Here is a 20,724-nt window from a genome sequence, read left to right as displayed (position 1 = left end):
ATGCCTGGGTGTGTTCTTACTGTGGGGGGGGGGGGGTGGCCTCACTAGGGGAAACACTGATCTTCTGTTCATACATTGGATGAACAGAAAATCAGCATTTCCCCTGCTGACAGGAACGAGAGCTGTGTGTTTACACACACAGCTCCCGTTCCCCGCTCTGTACCGAGCGATCGCGTGTGCCCGGCGGCGATCGCGCCCGCCGGGCACACGCACGGGAGTCGGGGGCGAGCGGGGGGCGCGCGTGCGCCCCTAGTGGTGGCTAAAAGGTAGGACGTCCATTTACGTGGTCTCGCCTAGGAGAGCCACCTTGTGGACGTATAATGACGGTGCGGCGACGGCAAGTGGTTAACATGGGTGTGGTGTGTTAATGCACCAACATTAGCTCACCCCCCACTTTGTGCAGTTTATTCATTTTAAATAAGCTGCCAATGCACCAAAATCAAACATGAAAATTTTTTGTAACCCGGCGCTACTGTGCGTAGCCATGAGCAACACTGTGCGTATTGTGGAATTTGCCACATTGCACATTAAGTTAAATCAGTGTTTCTCAACTCCAGTCCTCAAGGCGCCCCAACAGGTCAAGTTTTCAGCGTTTCCATTATTTTGCACAGGCAATTTAATCAGAATCAGTTTCACTTGCCTTAGTAATTACCACAGCCATTTCATCTGAGGGAAATCCTGAAAACATGACCTGTTGGGGCACCTTGAGGACTAGAATTGAGAAACACAGAGTTAAAGCACAGTAAATGTGCATTACTACATGTAGAAGTGTGATTTGGCCCCAACTGTTTGAGAGTTGGAGATGTGACAAGTTACCCATTTTATGGTCTGTGTATTACCTACCTTCATTTGTAATACAGCATTATGGAACATTATGGAATTCCTGGTGTGTGTGTGCAGACATGCTGTGGGTCTTCCATAGGTCCCAAATGCCTGGGATGTGCTTTAAAGTTACAAAAAAATGCCCATATAACCCTAAACTGTAGGATAGACAAAGGCCTGCATTTGAGATTTGTTTTTTATAGCTTGTTTAAGAGTTCCATTTTTGTAGTTGTATGTTTAAATTGATCAGTTACAACTAGGGTTGTCCCGATACCACTTTTTTAAGACCGAGTACAAGTACTGATACTTTTTTTCCAAGTACTCGCCGATACCGAATACCGATACCTTTTTTTTAAATGTGTCCCCAAATGCAGCCATGTCCCTCCACAAATGCAGCCATGTCCCCCCACATATGCAGCCATGTCCCCCCACATATGCAGCCATGTATATGCCAAGTATTCTATTTAGGTATCGGGGGGATTTGCGGGAGTACAAGTACTCCCGCAAATACTCGGTATCGGTCCCGATACCGATACTGGTATCGGTATCGGGACAACCCTAGTTACAACGGTTTGGAAAATAAAAAGAAATAAAAAATAAATACACAATATAAACCTTTGGTTCACAAATCATGCTACACTTAATTCAGGGTGTGAGGACTTTATTTGAGAGTCGCAGCAGGTTCAGATTGGGTACACTACAGCCTCCATGTACAATTTCACAAAAAAAGTTCACCTGATTAATAAGTAAAAAGATTCACAGGCAGAGTAGTGTAGCTGAGCGAGGCTCATTGAACTGAGCAGTGTTCCTGTTTCAGTCTAATTCATAAACTGAAATTTAGGGCTTCACCTTGTCATACAGGCGGACACATTTCACTTCATCCAATGTGCAGGTCTGAAATTAACAGTAAAACAATATATTTGTTAGACCAGTATGCTACACATCTGTCAACTGCATATGCTTGTCTACGTACAGTGGGCTTTATTTACCAAGTGTTGTGTTATGCTAGCCTTACACAAAGACTAGTTATGATTTTTTGGCCAGGAGCAAATTCCATTATTAGAAATGTCTTCTCATTAGACTCCACTGAATTTTCCATCTTTGTCCTTCAATTTTCTTTTCACTCTTGTCAAACCAATTGTCAAATTGCCCCCCTTTTAATTAGAAATTAAATTGAGCCAACAGTTTTCTAATGCATTTTTATTAGGTGCAAGACCAGCTTTAAGTTCACCATAGATGAACATATTTTCATCTAGTGCACAAAGACCCAACTGAAAAGTTTCAACATTAAAAACTACAGCAGTATTAAAGCGGGGGTTCACCCAAAAAACACATTTTTAACATTAGTATGAGGCCAATTGTGGGAAGCACACTCGGGTGTTTTTTTTTTAAATCAATGGAGTACATACCGTTTTAGAGATAGATGTTCTCCGCGGCTTCCGGGTATGGACTGCGGGACTAGGCGTTCCTATTTGATTGACAGGCTTCCGACCGCCACATACAGCGCGTCACGAGTTGCCGAAAGTAGCCGAACGTCGGTGTGCAGGTGCCGTATAAAGCCGCACCGACGCTTTCGGCTTCTTTCGGCAACTCGTGACGCGCTGTATGCAACGGTCAGAAGCCTGTCAATCAAATAGGAACGCCCAGTCCAGAAGATCATACCCGGAAGCCGCGGAGAACATCTATCTCTAAAACGGTATGTACTGCATTGATTTAAAAAAAAAAAAAAACCCGATTGTGCTTCCCACAATTAGCCTCAATCTTAGGCCCCATACACACGGGAGGATTTATCCAGCGGACCGTTTCCGCGGATAAATCCTCTCGAGGATTTCAGCAGATTTTAATGCGATGGAGTGTACTCACCATCGCATTGAAATCCGCGCCGAAATCCTCTGGCGATGACGTGACGCGCCGTCGCCGCGATTATGACGCGGCGACGTGCGCGACGCTGTCATATAAGGAATTCCACGCATGCGTTGAATCATTACGACGCGTGCGGGGAATCCCTTTGGACGGATGGATCCGGTGAGTCTGTACAGACCAGCGGATCCATCCGTGGGATCCGATTCCAGCGGATAGATATTCTGTGCATGTCGACAAATATCTATCTGCTGGAATTCGGAAATATCCGCGGATCCGCCGGAGTGTACACACCATAGAATCTATCCGCTGAAACCCATTCGATGGGATTTATCTGCGAATAGATTCTATGGTGTGTATGGGGCCTAAGGTTAAAAAATATATATATATATATATATATATATATATATATATATATATATATATATATATATATATATATATATATATATATATAATTTCGGGTGAACCCCCGCTTTAAGCCAAGCGCTATTCAAGATTTCCCATTGATTCCACAACCCTCCACGGTGATATTGTCAGGAACTTCAAAAAATGTTTTACCACTCTGTTGAAAAAACAGTTTGTCCCCCCCCATCCTTAGCCCCCTCATGCGACACAGTTTGAAACTGTTACTCCATTTGTTATTCTGATAACCTTATGTTCCCCTTCCTCCTCCCCCTAGTTAAATAACCCTCTATTTTTGACCAACCAGGATCTTTCTCCTGGTAGTCAACCCATGAGTTCACTGAGGTCCACCACTTCCTTTCATTCTGCACTCTCCCCTTCTAGCTCTCTTTCCAGGAAGCCCATGAGGCGCCACACAGAATTTTTTTGCTATGCCCATTTGCAGTTTTCGAACACATCTGCCTTCATTCTCTTGGATTGCCAAGCACCATCTCCATCTTTCTCTTAACCATAGGTGTGCACAGCCTGTTGCATTAGGGTGTGCACCTGAAAGCTCAAAAACATGGTACCGATCTCTCACTATGTTCATTCAGAAAGGGAAGGGGCCGGTAAATGACATTGCCCCTTCCCCCACTCATCCTGAAATATCTATGTGTGCCCACTGCAGTAGCCAATGGCACAGGAGGGAAGCCAGCCAGGCTGTGGGAGGGGACACTGTGCAGCAGGGGGAATCTGCATTGCAGGGAGTGATTAGGGTGTGCCTGGGCACTATAGACCCCCCTGCAGCAGCGTTTTACAAGTTCCAGTTGGAGCGCGATCTGGCAGTCTATTGACCCAAAGCCTGGTCCTCAATTGACAAGTGCTCCTTCAACATGGCTACCCTAGAAGCTGCATAGAGGGTTTTCCTAAGATGGTATTGGGTCCCAGCCTGGGTAGCGAGTTCAAACTCATCCTATAGTGAAAGTGTTTCAGGGGCTGCAGCCAACCGGAGTAGGAAGCTGGGATACCAAGAAGTGTGAGACGGAGCAGGATGGTAAAATTTCTAACAGTGTGTGTAGGTTTCATTCTAGAAATTTACATTCATTCTAAAACCAAGGGGCTAGATTCAGAGAGAGTTAAGCCGGCGTATCAGTAGATACGCCGTCGTAAATTTAAGCGTATTCTGCAAACCAGATACGCTTAAATTAGGCTAAGATACGAGCGGCGTAAGTCTCTTACGCCGTCGTATCTTAGTTGCATATTTACGCTGGCCGCTAGGTGGCGCTTCCGTTGTAGAATATGCAAATGACCTAGATACACCGATTCACAAATGTACGTATGCTCGGCGCTATTTTTTTTTACGTTAGGCTTTTTCGGCGTAAGGTTACTCCTGCTATTAGGATGCGTGCGCAATGTTAAGTATGGCCGTCGTTCCCGCGGCGAAATTTGAAAATTTAACGTCATTTGCGTAACTCGTCCGTGAATGGGGCTGGACGTAATTTACGTTCACGTCGAAACCAATGACGTCCTTGCGGAGTACTTTGGAGCAATGCGCACTGGGAAATTCCACGGACGGCGCATGAGCCGTTCGGGAAAAACGTCAATCACGTCGGGTCACCAATAATTAACATAAAACACTCATCCTCAGTTGAATTAGGCGCGCCTACGCCAGCCCCATTTACGCTACGCCGCCGTAACTTAGGAGGCAAGTGCTTTGTGAATACAGCACTTGCCTCTCTGACTTACAGCTGCGTAGCGATACGCTGCGCCGCCTTAACAATGCGTGAAGCTACCTGAATCTAGCCCAAGATGTTTAAAGCAAGTACTTTCAAAATGGAATTTGTCCAGTCATTAAAATGTACAAAAGAATTTTCGAATGAATGTTCGAACAAATATGCAATTGAAAATCTTGTAGTATATAGCCAGCTTTTTATGTGAAATAACCACACAATAGTTAGAGAATGTAATGCTACATAAATCTGCCAAACAGCAGACATGCTACAAGGAGATGATCAGAGACTGTAGACATGCTATGGAAGTTGTTGGAAACTGGGGACATGTACACCCCTTTATGGAAACGATATGCCCTAAAGGTAGTGGCCTCTTTTAGCAGGATATTGCAAAAGGAACACAATGTTTAAAGGTGTTAACTAGCCTTCCAAATTCTCCACATCTCAATCCAATGAGCATCTGTGGGATGTGCTGGAAAAACAAGTCTGATCCACTGAGGACCTAAAGATCTACTGACAGCTTGGTACCAGATGTCTCGATTGGTCAGGGGTGTTTTGGCAGAAAAAAAGGGGGACCTACTTAATATTAGGTGGGTGGCCATGAAGTTATAACGGATTGGTGTGCTTATATATTTTACACATATTGAACCGTTTTTTTTTTTTTTTTATGAATTTCATAAAAGTTGGCAAACCTGTCCTTGACAATGGAAAACTTCTGTTTGCTTTGTGAACATCAGCTCATGACTTACTTTACCTATTTTTGTTTTTAACCACTTGCCGCCCGCCAATGACATATGACACCAAAGTGGTTGTAGAATCCTGACTGGACGTCATATGACGTCCTCAGGATTCTGAGCCGCTGTGCGCCCCCGGTCTGACACCCCGCAACACCGATCAAGGTAAACAGTCTCTCACGGAGGCTCTTTACCACGTGATCAGCCGTGTCCAACCACGGCTGATCACGATGTAAACAGGAAGAGCCGTTGATGACAGACGCGAGTAGAGGAGAGCCGATCGGCGGCTCTCCTGACAGGGGGGGGGTTCGCGCTGATTGTTTATCAGTGCAGCCCCCCCTTGGATCGCCACACTGGACCACCATCGAAGTCCACCCTGGACCACCAGGGAAGGGCAAAAAAAAAAAAAAAAGTCTGAAAAAAAAAAAGCATTAAAAAAAAAAAGATGCCAATCAGTGCCCACAAATGGGCACTGACTGGCAACATGGGTAAATCAGTGCCACCCCACAGTGTCCATTAGTGCCACCCCACAGTGTCCATCAGTGCCACCCCACAGTGCCCATCCATGCCCAGTGCCCACCTATCAGTGCCCATCTGTGCCACCCATAAGTATCCATCAGTGCCACCCATAAGTGCCGCCCATGAGTGCCCATCAGTGCCGCCCATGAGTGCCCATCAGTGCCGCATACCAGCGCCGCCAATCAGTGCCACCTTATCTGTGCCCGTCAGTACTACCTCATCGATGTCCATCAGAACATTATTAACAGAAAAAAATAAAAACGTAATTTTATTTCAAAATTTTCAGTCTTGTTTTAGTTGTTGCGCAAAAAAATAAAATTAAAAAAAAAAAAAAAAAATCGCAGAGGTGATCAAATACCACCAAAAGAAAGCTCTATTTGTGGGGGAAAAAGGACGCAAATTTTGTTTGGGTACAGTGTAGCATGACCGCGCAATTGCCATTCAAAGTGCGACAGTGCTGAAAGCTCAAAATTGCCTTGGGCGGGAAGGTGCGTAAGTGCCTTGTATGGAAGTGGTTAATTATTAATATTTGGTGACCTGGCTTTTCTCCATTGCAGTGAGAAAAGTTATCTAGGTCACCTCCCTGCCACATCTATTTTAAAATATACATGATTTACCATAACATTTAATTTTTTGGGTGGAATTGGGAGATAACATTTCTTGTAGGTTTGCATTACTTGTCTGTGTCACCTTTTGAGGATATTTCCTTCACTTTGCTTCCTGTGGTCGCTAAACAAAAAGCGAAGGGGAAGCGATGGTCACTGGCACAGGAAGGCAAAAAAAACAGATGTAGACCTGGATTTAGAGGTTTAACCCTTCCCCACATTAACATTGTTTTCCCTACTACCCTTGCCTGCTCTATATAGAATTACATTTGGCTGGACATAGGCTGTGGTAACCAGTGCACCTACTATACTGGAGTGTAAAGAGCATAGTCACCGCTTTCCAAAGCAACAAATTGGACATGTAAAGTGAACTAACCACCACCATCTGTCCATTCTTCAGTTCCCTTGTGATAGTGGTCTCTTTTCCATCCCATTTCTGCACCTGTGTTAGCACTCCATCATTGCAGGTTATAAGGGTCTGAAATACAAATATGGTAAACGAGTGTTTATAGTAAAGAACAAGAGAAGGGAACACATCCAAACCACCAGCTGTCTGACGACTATAGAGAATGCATGACATAGGCAAATTCAAGAAGCAAAGTAATCACTCTTCGGATTTTTCTGATTTGTATAAACAAAACCTTGCTGAAGAGCAGACAGACAAGCAATTAAAATGTAAAAAAGGGGAATCAAATGAAAATGAATAGAGTAATTAAACCCAAAAATGTGACAATTAAAATATTGCAGCCTCTTCGTCCTTGCTGTAGATGTGTTGGCTGAATTTGCTTTTTATTTTTCCGTGCTAAAATACATGATGCAGTGTCCTTATCACTTCCTGTAAGCTTAACAAAGCAAAAACCACCATGCTCTGCCTTCTGTAAACTTCTAATCCCATCAGCCACTATGTGATTGAGAAGCACAAAAGGTAGATATGTTTTAGCCCCGGTTCACATTGGTACGAGTTGAAATGCGATTTGACATCTCAAATTGGTGGCAATTGCACCATCCTAATCGGTGCGACACTGCATTTGCGGCGCCGCACCTATTTCAAAAAGTAGTTTCTGTACTACTTTTTGCAATTTCGGGCAGAGATTCACCATGACGTTTGTGCAGAAACCTGCACAGATGTCTCTGAAATCAGTCTGGGTGGCAATCGTGGTTCCCTCCATAGATGGAGGTGTGTGGGTCATCACCCATGGACAGGAATTTAATTATGCACATATTATATAAAGAGAACATCTTAAAAAAATATATATATAAAATAAAACACACACACACAATTTGGAATTTTGATTTTAAAGCAGTTGTAAAAAAAAAAAAAAAAAATTCCCCCTAAAAAAAAAAAAAGTGGTATTAACATATTGATATATTTACATATATACACATAATAACGTCCCCCTTACATCACGCAATCCCAGCGGAGCCCCCCCTTACATCATCAGGTATGAAGCCATAGCAGCAGAGACTCTCCCCGCCGCAAATACAGTGTGGACAGGACAGTGGAGAGCCGGCTGGGTGGCTGCCAATAGGAATTGAGCTGCGGCACCGCCCACCCCCGCCCCTTCCCACATAATTTCACTCACAGACAGACATCAGAAGGGCGGGAGGTGGGCGGTGCCACAGCTCAATTCCTATTTGGTCTACAAGAAAATGGCGGCCGGCTGAGACATTGTCTCCGCTCGGCCGCGGATCTCTAGCTACTGTGACGGCGGTGGGGAAAAAATTGGGGGCTTGCGTAGCTGGCGTATAGGGCGGATCGGCCCTGCCTAGAGCTAACTAAAAAGTGGGGGCAGTGGTAGGGCAATTTTTTTTCCCAGAATTGGACTTTAATGCTGCCCTACATTTGAATAGCAGGCAATAATTCTGCTTTAGTGGGACATGCAATAAGTCTCACACACATTACCAGGACTGTGCATGATCGCCTCAGGTCTACAGAGATTCATCTTGCAGGTTGCGTGCCCTTCCAAGCAAAGATCTTGGAAACATTAGCCATGTTTGTACCTATAGTAGCTCTGTAGATAATGGTCTACGTAGTGTAGCGATATGAAAATTTCTTTGCCGATTTACCAAGTGTATACTCTTGTTATGCAGTGTTTGCCCTTTTCCAATATGGCTGATATGCTCTCACCAAGGATGAGGTCATCAAGAAGAGCAGAGGATGGCAAGGGGTTTTGTGGGTAAGTGGGTGGAGAGACAGACGTGAAGGGAGAAAACAATGAATTCCTGCTAAGATGACGGGGGTCAGGTCATCACGTATGTCAATCTCTAGGCCCTTTCTCTTGGCAAAGTTGTGCAGAATGCAACATGCACCGATGATCTGGCACACAAAGTTTGGGGAATACAACAGGGTCCCCCCGGACTTATCCAGGCATCGGAAACTGGACTTCAGGATGCCAAATGTGCGTTCCACCACTGCACGGGTACGTATGTGTGCAGCATTGTAGTTTTGCTCTCCTGGGGTTTGGGGATTCCGGAATGGAGTCATAAGATGGGGTCCCAGTGCATATGCAGAGTCACCTGGAAGGGAAAAGACAGGAGGATGTTAGTCTTGCGTGTGCCCCTTGTGATGTCTGCATCATGGGGTAGGACAGTCATGCCTGACACCCATGTCACTCACTAACCAGCTGTCCCCATACACGTTTTGTTCAAATTCCGTTGCGATGGTGCTTTGACGGTATATGTAGCTGTTGTGGCTGGACCCTGGGTGTTTGGCACAGACGTGCCATATGAGGCCTTGGGCATCGACTATCACCTGTACGTTGATGGAATGCCAGTGCTTCCGATTGCGGTATATGTGCTCTGTGTCACGGGGGGGGCTGTAGTGCCACATGTGTGCAATCAATGTCCCCCACGGTGCGTGGGAATCCTGCAATTCTGACAAAATCCGCCATTGCCTTATTCCGCAGGTGCTCCTGGGTGGGTCTGATGATGTGGTGGGACATGCGTCTGAGGATTGCGGGGACAACCTGGTGCACACATCTGCTCATGCTGGTTTGTGACATCCCAGCCACAACTCCACTTGTACGCTGAAAAGATTCACTGGCGAGGAAATGGAGTGTTGCCAGGACCTTGACTAGTGGCTGCACTGCATGTGAGCGGTGTGTCTTGCTGGTGATGTCATCATGCAGGGTTGTGGCTATTTCCTGGATGGCATCAGTGTTGAATCTGAAGATGCGATACACCTCTGAATCCCCCATGCCAAAGACGTTCATGCGCGTTCGGTATATCCTCTCCCGTGCCCTCCTCCTTCTACGCGCCTGGGCACACACTAGTATAGCTATGACCATGCCTGCCCCTGGCATGTTGGCATACAGATGTGTTGTCCTGCAAGTGTGGTTGCTCAGCTCGTCCGTAACGGTGCTGCTGAAGCTGCTCGCCAGCTGACCTGCACACGTCTGGTGCAAAGTTACCCCTGCTTTATGAGGGGCAAGTTTAGGCCGGATGTACAGCTTACGCGCACCGCGCGTAGCCTGCGTCGGGCGGACGTACGTTCGGGAATCGGCCTATCTCCCTCATTTGCATAGGAAATCAATGGGAGCGCAAGATGCGCCCAGCGTAAATATGTGCCCACGCTACGCCGGCGTAGAAAAGTTACGCCGGTCGGAAGAAGCCTATTTTCAGGCGTATCTGGTTCTGTGGGTACGGCACATAGATACGCCGGCGTATATATACACTTACGCCGCGCATCTCGAGATACACTGGCATAACTTTTGAGAATCTGGGCCTCTGCTCCTAAATACTACACAGGTGACACCATCATTGCTCAGTAGCTGCAGAAAGAGAGAAACATAGTGCTACAGTAGCATATAAAAAGAGTAAAGGATAAAAGTTGTGCCATGTAATGCTTACCCTCGTTTTCCTGCTGTCTGCGGTTGTCTCATCGAACTCCTCTCCAAGTCTGAACTTCATCTCCGTGTTCTTTAGTGTGCTCTCTGTTCTCAGGCAGATCTCATCGCCATTTTTAGAAATTATCACATTTGGCTTTGCCACGGCACCTGCTTTCCTTGTGGCAAAGCCAACCCCTGCAGAGTAAAGAACAACTGTTTAGTGGTATAGGACGTCTTATTTCTATAGACTGTGCTAGGTGCATGTCAAATATACGGTGAGAAAATACCAAGAGAAAAATGTTTTTTTTTGTTTTGTAAAATTTTTAAAGCAATTTCTCACCAGTCCATCTAAAGCAGGAGTCTTAAACTGGTGGCCCTCCAGCTGTTGCGAAACTACAAGTCCCATCATGCCTGTGGGAGTCATACTACTAACTGTCAGCCTTGCAATATCTCATGGGACTTGTAGTTTCACAACAGCTGGAGGGCTGCCAGTTTGATACCCCCTGACCTATTCCTGAGATCGAGAGAAGGACTTCTCAGGTCTCAAAGTAGACACTGATCAATGATCCCAGCATATCTAACATCAGAATCCCAGGTTTGGGCTGCGCAGGCAGTACAAAGTTCTGTACCTTATCCTGACTGTGCTGTCTCACATATTAGATTTATATATCCTGAACCCCTTTTGCGATATAAGAAAACACAAAGCGGGTAACCAGTTCTAATTTAAGTGTTGGTTATTTCAAGCCTCGCAAACCATGTGCCCCGAAATGACCCACTGCAAGCTAGAGATCCAACTACAACCCTGTGCAAGCATACCAAATGTTCAAAATGCCCAATAAAAGAACATTCATTGTTAATTTATTCCAGTCTATTTTTTATCTGAAAGCATTAAATAGGATTTTTCTAAAGTGACACTAAACTTTATTCAAATATGTATTCTTTAAGCATGGTATACACACACTTAAAGCGGTGGTTCACCCTCCTTAACAACAGTCTAGCATTAAATTCGGCATAGTAGCGCGAGCTACAGTATGCCTGTCTGTATTTTTTTATCCCCGTACTCACTGTGCAATTGTATATTGAAGATTCCGACTCCCGCGGGAATGGGCGTGCCTATGGAGAGTGAGGATGATTGACGGCCGGCTCTGGGACGTCACGCTCCCCGAAGACAGCCAGAGTAGGTCTCGGCTCTTCACGGCGCCTGCGCACAGGCTATGCGCAGGCGCCGTGAAGAGCCAAGCCTATTTTGGCTATTTCCGGAGAAGCGTGACGTGCCAGGGCCGGCCGTCAATCACCTTCCCTCTCCATAGGAACGCCCATTCCCCGGAATCTTCAATATACAATTACACAGTGAGTACGGGGATAAAAAAATACAGACAGGCATACTGTAGCTCGCGCTACTATGCCAAATTTAATGCTAGAGGAAAAAAAAAAAATTTTTTTTTTTATATAGGGTGAACCCCCGCTTTAATATTTCTCTCAAACTCTGTTCAACAGAAGGCAATCCAACAACCAGCTTCTGTTGAATGGTTCTGCTGAAAGACCAGCATTCGATCAGTTGATGCAGCGCTGATCGATGTATTCTCATGGCGGTGGGGAGTGAGCCCCCACTGTCAGAATACAATAGCGCCCCCGGAGTCAGAATACAATAGCGCCCCTGGAAAGATGCCTGCATCCACACAAGCTGAGTTTCAACCCACTGGCTGAACGAAATATGTATACCCCGCTTAACTCGGGGGGGGGGGGGAATTTGATTGTCCTTGGCCTCCCCAAATCTTTTTTGCTGTTGTAATCTGACTTGTTAGAGTGGCTATGTTAATTTTCCATGATCCCAGCAACATAGCCACTCTCTCCTGCTTGCTCCCAAGATGGACTAGGGACTATGCTCATTCCAAACAAAGAAGTGATGGGATAGAAGAGGTTTGGGGGCTCAAGGAGGGCACTGCATGGAGGCAGATAAACACAGTAAGGCATGGATTCATTAAAAATAAAATTACAGGGGCATCAAGTAGTGGATGTGTGTAGATTATTATTGAGAATATAATTTAGTGTCACTTTAATAATCATTTAACTTAATATACAACACATTGGGTATTGTACAGTATTTATACCAATGCTCTACAATGGCATTTGAGTGCCATATATCACTTTTCTAATAAAGTAGCACTACAATTCCCAGTATTCCCTCAAACGGTTGAGCTCAGTATGTGTTCACTGTAATACTGCCTTTAAAATATTGTTTGATAACAGAATTTCAAGCATACAGAAAAAAATCTCTTCATTGGTTTTTGTTATGAAGATGCCAGTTGCTCTGTGGCTCACCATACATGTTTCAATCTGACCCGTACTTTGCTATGCACGTAGCTCAAAACCATATAACATGAGAACCTACCTAAACTATTCAATATCCCTATGCTACAAACTTCTTGGCAGATCCAAAGGAGATGGCAATGTGTTCAGGGGCAGACTGACAACTCATGGGGCCCCCGGGCACTAGGATATTATGGGGCCCCTGGGCAATAGGAGATTATGGGGCCCCTGGGCAATAGGAGATTATGGGGCCCCCGGGCAATAGGAGATTATGGGGCCCCCGGGCAATAGGAGATGGGGCCCCCAGGCAATAGATTATGGGGCCACACAGTATACATATACATACACACACACTGAAAAGGTACTGGAGAGGCGGGCAGCTCTAATCTTGGGATTTTTAGACCAAAAGGATGTCAGTAAGGAACATTTCAGGGACAGATGTAAAAAAAAAAAACACACATTTTTACATACTGTCCCTGGTTTTACTGAGGCTGGCAACCCTGATGGGGCCCCCTAGTGGCATGGGGCCCTCGGGCAGTGCCCAAATGGTCAGTCCGCCCCTGAATGTGTTTGAGCTTAAGGTCAACCATAGACAGAAGCGGCCAAGAGTCAAACAGTGTGTGGCAGGCTGAATGTACCAAGTCGATCGATCAACTTGGGTACAGCCTGCTGGATTTACTTGCGATTATCGCTAGTAGCTGTTATAGCCACTAGCAATAATCTCGGTCTTCTGGCAGGGACAGCTGTGGGCATTTCACATGCAGTTCTGTGTGGTGCAATCTCAACCTATTCACTGGGCTGAAATTGCATTGAAGCAAAAGTAGCACATGCACTATTTTTGGAAACTCACTGCAAATGGGTCACATGGTACTTTTGTACCATGCAATCCAGTGCAGGCAAATGCACTGCATCAACTTAATATTGACACCCACTTCAGTTTTTTCTTCAACACAGTGCAAGAAATGCGCATTGGAATGCGGGTTCCCTGCACCGCATTGTAGTGTAAACTGGCCCTTAATGCACAAAAATGCATGTGTTTTTCAATGCAATGGGCTTAGGCTTCATTCAGATGGTTACCAGCACCTGCCTTGGCTTCTGCATCTCTCTCCCCACCCAATCTGTGTGCAGGCAGTCTATGGAGGTGGGTGCAGGCAGTCTATGGAGGTGGGTGCAGGCAGTCTATGGAGGTGGGTGCAGGCAGTCTATGGAGGTGGGTGCAGGCAGTCTATGGAGGTGAATACAGAGGCTGCAGAGACTCAGAAACATGTCAGGATTTGACAGTCGCGCAGGATCGGCTGAACTGCCCTGAATGCAACCAGTGTGCCGGATCCCATGACCACCTCTAATGGAACATTTTTAGCCATTATTATTATTGATGTATAGAGCAAGGGAGTGTTGCACAATTATTGAGGCCGAGTGCCAAATATTCGAAGTATGCCGTATTCTATTTTAAATGTTCCACAGCTGTTTCCCATAAAATGTAGATTTTTAGCAGGGGTTCCCCATAGACCTAAAAATTATTTTGAGGATTCCTCCAGGATAAAAAGGTTGAGAAAGACTGGTCTAAAGTTGGATACACACTATACAAAACTTTTGTTTGATTTCCTTTTGATTTCCTTTTGATTTTCCCCTTCTTTGGGGTTAAAAGCACCCCACTATTGGCCGAAAAGCGCAGGTTAAACAGCACTAAAGCGCCGCTGAAACGAGCGGCGCTCTAGCGCTAACGCAGCGGCCCCAGTGTGAAAGGCGACTAAAAGATCTGAAGAAAATTGTATAGTGTGTATCCAGCTTAAAAGGTTACTGCAATAGATTAAAATTAGGGTATTGGGCAATACAATTTTGCAAAAAATAAAAGGTTGCCAAAGCCTGCCACACAGAAAAGCACTATGCAAATCTTTCACACTAAAAAATGTGGTTTAAACATTACCATTCAATTCCAAAAAGAAACAGTCGTTTTTTCGGATTATAAAAAAAATAACTTTGCATTGAGGTGCAGCATTCATAAGGGTTTTTTTTTATTCTATGTATTAATCTCAGTGAAACAGATGGGGTGATATTAACTGCACCAATTCAGCTGGAAACAAAAATAGCATTTATCACTTCAAAACCGATACAAAGATAATGTTCAATTCCTGAGTTTAGTAATATTGGAGATCATGGGGGGACCCACACATTCAGAGTAATCTACAGTTCCATCTACATCTAAACAGAATGTATTGTATAATTGGAATGTGTGCTCGCACCTATGAATTTTTTGTGCTTTTTGCAGATTTGCCGTCAGTCCATTTACCATGGAACACGTCCTGTAGTGCAAATCTGCAAAATGCAAAAAGCACACACCGTCCCAGCATGAGGCTCACAGCAGGGGTCCGGTGCATGCTGGTTCACTGGTTCAAGTTCGATTTCAGCCCGAATATTGGGATGAAATCGAACCTGAAACGCACCAAAAAAGGAACGCTGCGGAGATATGTGAACCGGCTCCATAGAGAGCCAGTCACATTCTTCTGCTATGCGAATTGAATGCGGGGAAACACACATTCAATTCTCATAGGTGTGAATCCATCCTAAGGGCTTGCTCACACCATGGCTCTATGTGCCCTGTTCACACCATACCGGTGTATTTCACTTTTTACAGAATGCATATCAACACCCTGCAATGCACCTACCCCCCCCCTCCCCCTCCAGAAAAGAAAAGTGTAAATAATTTTGACCCTTGATGTGGCTTGTATAGATAAAAACTCACTTTGTGCATTGTGTTGTGAATGAAAATTTGCAGCTAGCTCTATGGAACAATAATGGTATTCTGCTTCTGACATTTATAAACACCACTTACACACTTTGCAGCCACCAGGGTTGCCAACTTTCAGTCAGTAAATTTACAGTTTGTAAAATACATAATTGTTGCATCTGTCCATGAATGTCAGTTATGGACATGCAGCCTACATGTCCGTAACAGGGGCGGACTGACAACTCATGGGCCCCCCGGGCAATAGAAGATTATGGGGCCCCCGGGCTTACAGATGGCCACCATGCCAGGAGGTAGTGCAGAGGCAGGGCAGCTAAAATCTCTGGATTTTCACATCAAAAGCATGTCGGATTCGTACATATCAGGGACAGATGTAAAAAAAAACAGATTTTTACATACTGTCCCTGGTTTTACTGAGCCTAGCAACCCTGATGGGGCCCCCTAGTGGCATGGGGCCCTCGGGCAGTGCCCGAGTTCCTCAATGGTCAGTCCGCCCCTGGTCCGTAATGGACATTCATGGACAGATGCAAAAAGTACAGATTTTACAAACTTTTCATAAATTTACTGAAAGTTGGCAACCCTGCCAGCCAGTTTAAAATAGTTCTCCACCCCCCCCCCCCCCCCCCCCCAAAAAAAAATCAAGTGAAAAATCAAGGCAACCTACTACCTGGTTATTTCCCAGCTCCCTACAAATCTTTGGAGGCAGGAAGCTTACACTGATTAACTGTGTAATATTTGAAACTAAAGTAAAAAGAATGGATAGATCAGGTAGATCTGTATATTACACAGTTATGGGAAATCTAAAGTTGATGGTACGGTTAGATTGTAACATGCATGGTTACCAAGCCTCAGCCAATTTAAAGCATTTTCAACTTTCAGTGGTGAAATCAGAGGAATCAAGAAGATGACATCTGACAGTTACAGTGGGTTGAGATCTGCTCAAAAGTTTGGCATGGTACAGGTGGCATTGAGAAATTAGCAAGTGATCAGGCGAGATCTATGGAAGTGAAATTAGTGGATATCACTTTCAAAAAAATACAAAAAAGAAAAAAAAAAAAAAAACCACATGAAATTGTTAAAAATTAAACCATGTTAAAAATATAGGAATACGTAGGGGGGGGGGGGAGAGGGAGAGAGCAGAAAGTTTTTCTGGAATGTTTAAAAGTTTTTATAAATTGTAATTTTACATTAGTGTAATATAAAAGAAAGACAAATGGGGAACAGATGCATAATAAAAAGGAAGGAGTATTCTTTTAAAAATCTATGCTTTCCATGGAAGGGAATATCAGCTGATATCACACATACTCCTCACTGCATATATAGAATGTATACAGAGCATAGACTCCAGCTTACCTAGCTTCTGCATGTACTCATCGAAGCCCTGGCTGTCACACAGCTTCCAGGTGCCAATGAACTGATCCACCATGATGCTGATGCTGATGCTGGTTATAGGAGATGCAGAGAGCGCTGGGCACAGCGGAGGATGCTGCACCGCTTTATAAAGTGGCCGCGGTCTCCGCAGGGTGACCGGTTGCTGGGGAGGGGAGCTGGGAACGTCAGAGACCGGTCACGCCCACTGCCTGTTCCTCATTGTCAGGCGCTGACCAGCTCAGCTCTTTCATCCCCATCAGATGGACGAGGATGCTTCCCGAGGAGCACATGGCTGAAATTAGTGATTAGCTCAGCCTGGGCGGATTGGGATACCTGGCTGAAATCTGACGAATATTCCACTCTATTCTAAATCTATTCCAATCTCATCACACTGCTTTTCCTAACTGATCACTAGATTAAAAAATGCTTAGAGGGGCTGTGGAGAATTTTCCCGACATTTAAAAGGTCTCTGTAGTTAAGTTTAACTAATCGGACACAGTTGTTTTTATTATGTTTCCTTATTGTAGATTTCTTTCTTTTTTTTGACAACTAATAAAAGAAATCCAGTTGTCTTATGTTTATTTTTTTAAAGTATATTATGTTTCTTTATAACTAATAAGATATAATTATATATATATATATATATATATATATATATATATATATATATATATATATATATATATATATATATATATATATATATATATATATATATATATATATATATATATATATGTGTCTTTATTTTAGAATTCTGTTTATTTTGTTTTATCATTTTTATAATGTAATAGTTTTTGCTTTTTTTTCCGAGTTTTATTATGTATCTTTCTTTTCAAAAATATTTTTATTGTGTTTTTTGCAAAGATACATGGGGGCAGATCCACTACAGGATTACGCCGGCGTATCTACTGATACGCCAGCGTAATTTAAAATTTCCTGCATCGTATCTTTGTTTTGAATCCTCAAAACAAGGTACAACGGCATCTGGGATCGATCCGACAGGCGTACGGCTTCGTACGCCGTCGGATCTAAGCCGCAATTTTTCGTCGGCCGCTAGGTGGCGTTCCCGTCGAAATCCGCGTCGAGTATGCAAATTAGCTAGTTACGGCGATCCACGAACGTACGTCGGCCCGGCGCATTTTTTAACGTCGTCTGCGTTCGGCTTTTTCCGGCGTATAGTTAAAGCTGCTATACTGAGGCGTACGCAATGTATGGCCGTCCCCACGTACAATTTAGATTTTTATACGTCGTTTGCGTAAGTCGTTCGCGAATAGGAATTTGCGTAGAATGACGTCACCGTCGTAAGCATTGGTGGGTTCCGGTTTAATTTAGAGCATGCGCACTGGGATACCCCCAGGGACGGCGCATGCGCAGTTCCAAAAAAACGTTGTTTACGTCGGGGTCATGACGTATTTACATAAAACATGCCCCCATCATTTCAATTTGAATTCCGCGCCCTTACGCCGCAACAGATACACTACGCCGCCGTAACTTACGGCGCAAATTAGTTGAGAATTCAAACCCAAAAAAAGTAAGTTACAGCGGCGTAGTGTATCTTAGATACGCTACGTCCGGCGCAATAATGCGCCGTTGTATGTGGGTCTACCCCATAGAGAGTTAGTTTTACCCTGGTATTGCACATGGTATTTATTTAACCACTTGCTGACCAGCCACCGCCATTATACTGCGACAGGTCGGCATGATCCTGAGAGCCGTCGTAGCTGTACGTCGGCTCCTTTAAGCGGGATAGCAGGCGCCGATGCTCGTGGCTGGCGGTCAGCTGTGACCGGTGGCCACGTTAGATTTAAGCCTTGTACACGACCGAGGAACTCAACGGGCGAAACACATCGTTTTCCTCGTCGAGTTCCTTGTTAGGCTGTCGAGGAACTCGACAAGCCACATTTCTCCATTCCCGTCAAGGAAATAGAGAACATGCTTTCTTTTTGGCTCGTTGAGTTTCTCGACGGCAAAAAAATATCTCCCAGCAAGTTTCTTGCTGGTTTTTCGTGTGTACGAGGCCTTATAGGCAGAACAGGGACGTATTCTGTGAGGAGAGGAGAGGCAGATTGTTCGTTCCTCCTAGCTAGGAACCATGATCTGTCATTTCCTCCAGTCAGTCCCACCCCCCTACAGTTAGAACACACACTAGGGAACACAGTTAACCCCTTTATCGCCCCCTAGTGTTAACCCCTTCCCTGCCAGTGACATTTACACAGTAATCAGTGCATTTTTATAGCACTGATCGCTGTATAATCGTCAATGGTCCTAAAAAAATGTCAAAAGTGTTCGATCTGTCCGCCATAATGTCGCAGTCCTGATAAAAATCGCAGATTGCCGCCATTACTAGTAAAAAAAAATCTTTGCCCTATTTTCTAAACGCTTTAATTTTTGCGCAAATCAATATATGCTTATTGTGATTTTTATTACCAAAAATATGTAGAAGAATACATACCGACCTGAGAAAAAAAATTGCTTTTTTTTAAAAAAAAAAATGGGGATATTTATTATAGCAAAAAGTACAAAATATTGTGTTTTTTTCAAAATGTTCCCTCTTTTTTTGTTTATAGCGCAAAAAACAAAAACCACAGAGATGAGCAAATACTACCAAAGGAAAACTCTACTTGTGGGAAAAAAAGGACATAGATTTTGTTTGGGTACAGCGTCACACTACTGCGCAATTTTCAGTTAAAGCGTTGCAGTGCCGTATAACAAAAAATAGCCTAGTCATTGAGCAGCCAAATATTCCCGGGGTTGAAGTGGTTAAAAATAATGAGTTTACCTTTAGCCCTAGTTCACACTGATGCGTTGCGTGATTCGCAGCGATTCCTGTGCTTTTCCCACATCGCACTCTATTCAGGCGAACCCCTGCGGATGTCAATATTAACGTAACGACACCCCAAAAACGGTTTGCAAAACGAAGTACACCCATGCAATTCGATTCCAGTGTGGCAAAAAGGTTCATGCACCTTTTTTATGCAGGTGCGGTGTGATTTGAGCCATGACAAATGAATGGGCTCAAATTTCACTGCAAAGAATCCCATGTGATTTTAACAGGAATGCAGTGAAGTTCCTGTCCGAATCACATGTGGTTCCCTGCACTGCACAAGTGTGAACCTAGGCTAAATTTAAAAACACATTTTTCCCCCCTACGTGTAAAGCATTGCACACACAATCAGTGAATCATGGGTGCAATGTCAGGTTCCTGCAGACATGGCCTACAGCTTTCTTGCCTGTACCTCTGTATGGGTTTTCTGTTGGAAAGCCCTCATCAGAGCCCTCACGGTCCATTGAGTACTACAAGCCATGTGCCAAGTGACAGATGAGACTTGTAGTTTCTTCATTCACAGATTGCTGTTGTTGAATAATGCAGCTGTGTGGGTGGAGACCTGCATGGCCACACTGATCTAGAATGTGACAGTGGCTGCAGGGGAAAGGGACCCCTTGCCCACTGTCACAGGGGAGGGGGGAGGTGATGGAGCATGTTATATGGGTGTAACATGCTTCAAAAGTGGACTAAGTTTTTTATGACACTATAAGAAGCTGGGTTTACACTTGGGCTTTCTCAAGCATTTTTGGAGAGTTTTTTTTATCACATTTGTATATGAATTTTCAGGCTTGCATATCTTGTAACAGTCATATGAAAGCTAGTCGCTAGGGGAAGGAGAGGCTAAAAATCGCTAGAACACATGCAATTTCAGGCATTTTAGGGGCTTCCATTGAAGGTTATAGGGAACAAAAAGTGTGACTTGTGCCCCAAAAAAAGTTCATATGACATAACGGGCATGGGCACCATTGGATAGAATTGAAATCCTT

At 44.4% G+C, this 20,724-nt stretch overlaps 1 protein-coding gene across 1 annotated transcript; it reads right to left on the bottom strand.

The window, feature by feature from the left end:
- Positions 1–1,466: 1,466 nt before the first annotated feature.
- Positions 1,467–17,000, bottom strand: LOC120941200 (myelin P2 protein-like). The gene is made up of 4 exons (XM_040354502.1): positions 16,891–17,000; positions 10,504–10,676; positions 7,031–7,132; positions 1,467–1,716 (listed from the first exon to the last, which is right to left on the bottom strand). The coding sequence occupies exons 1-4, from the start codon at positions 16,961–16,963 to the stop codon at positions 1,660–1,662; spliced, it is 405 nt and encodes a 134-aa protein (XP_040210436.1). The 5' UTR covers positions 16,964–17,000; the 3' UTR covers positions 1,467–1,659.
- Between the last annotated feature and the right edge of the window lie 3,724 nt (positions 17,001–20,724).

This window comes from Rana temporaria, chromosome 5 (genome assembly GCF_905171775.1).
Source record: "Rana temporaria chromosome 5, aRanTem1.1, whole genome shotgun sequence".
Classification (NCBI taxonomy): Eukaryota; Metazoa; Chordata; class Amphibia; order Anura; family Ranidae; genus Rana; species Rana temporaria.
The sequence above is the reverse complement of the archived record's forward strand: the minus strand, read 5'-3'. Positions and strand labels throughout refer to the sequence as shown.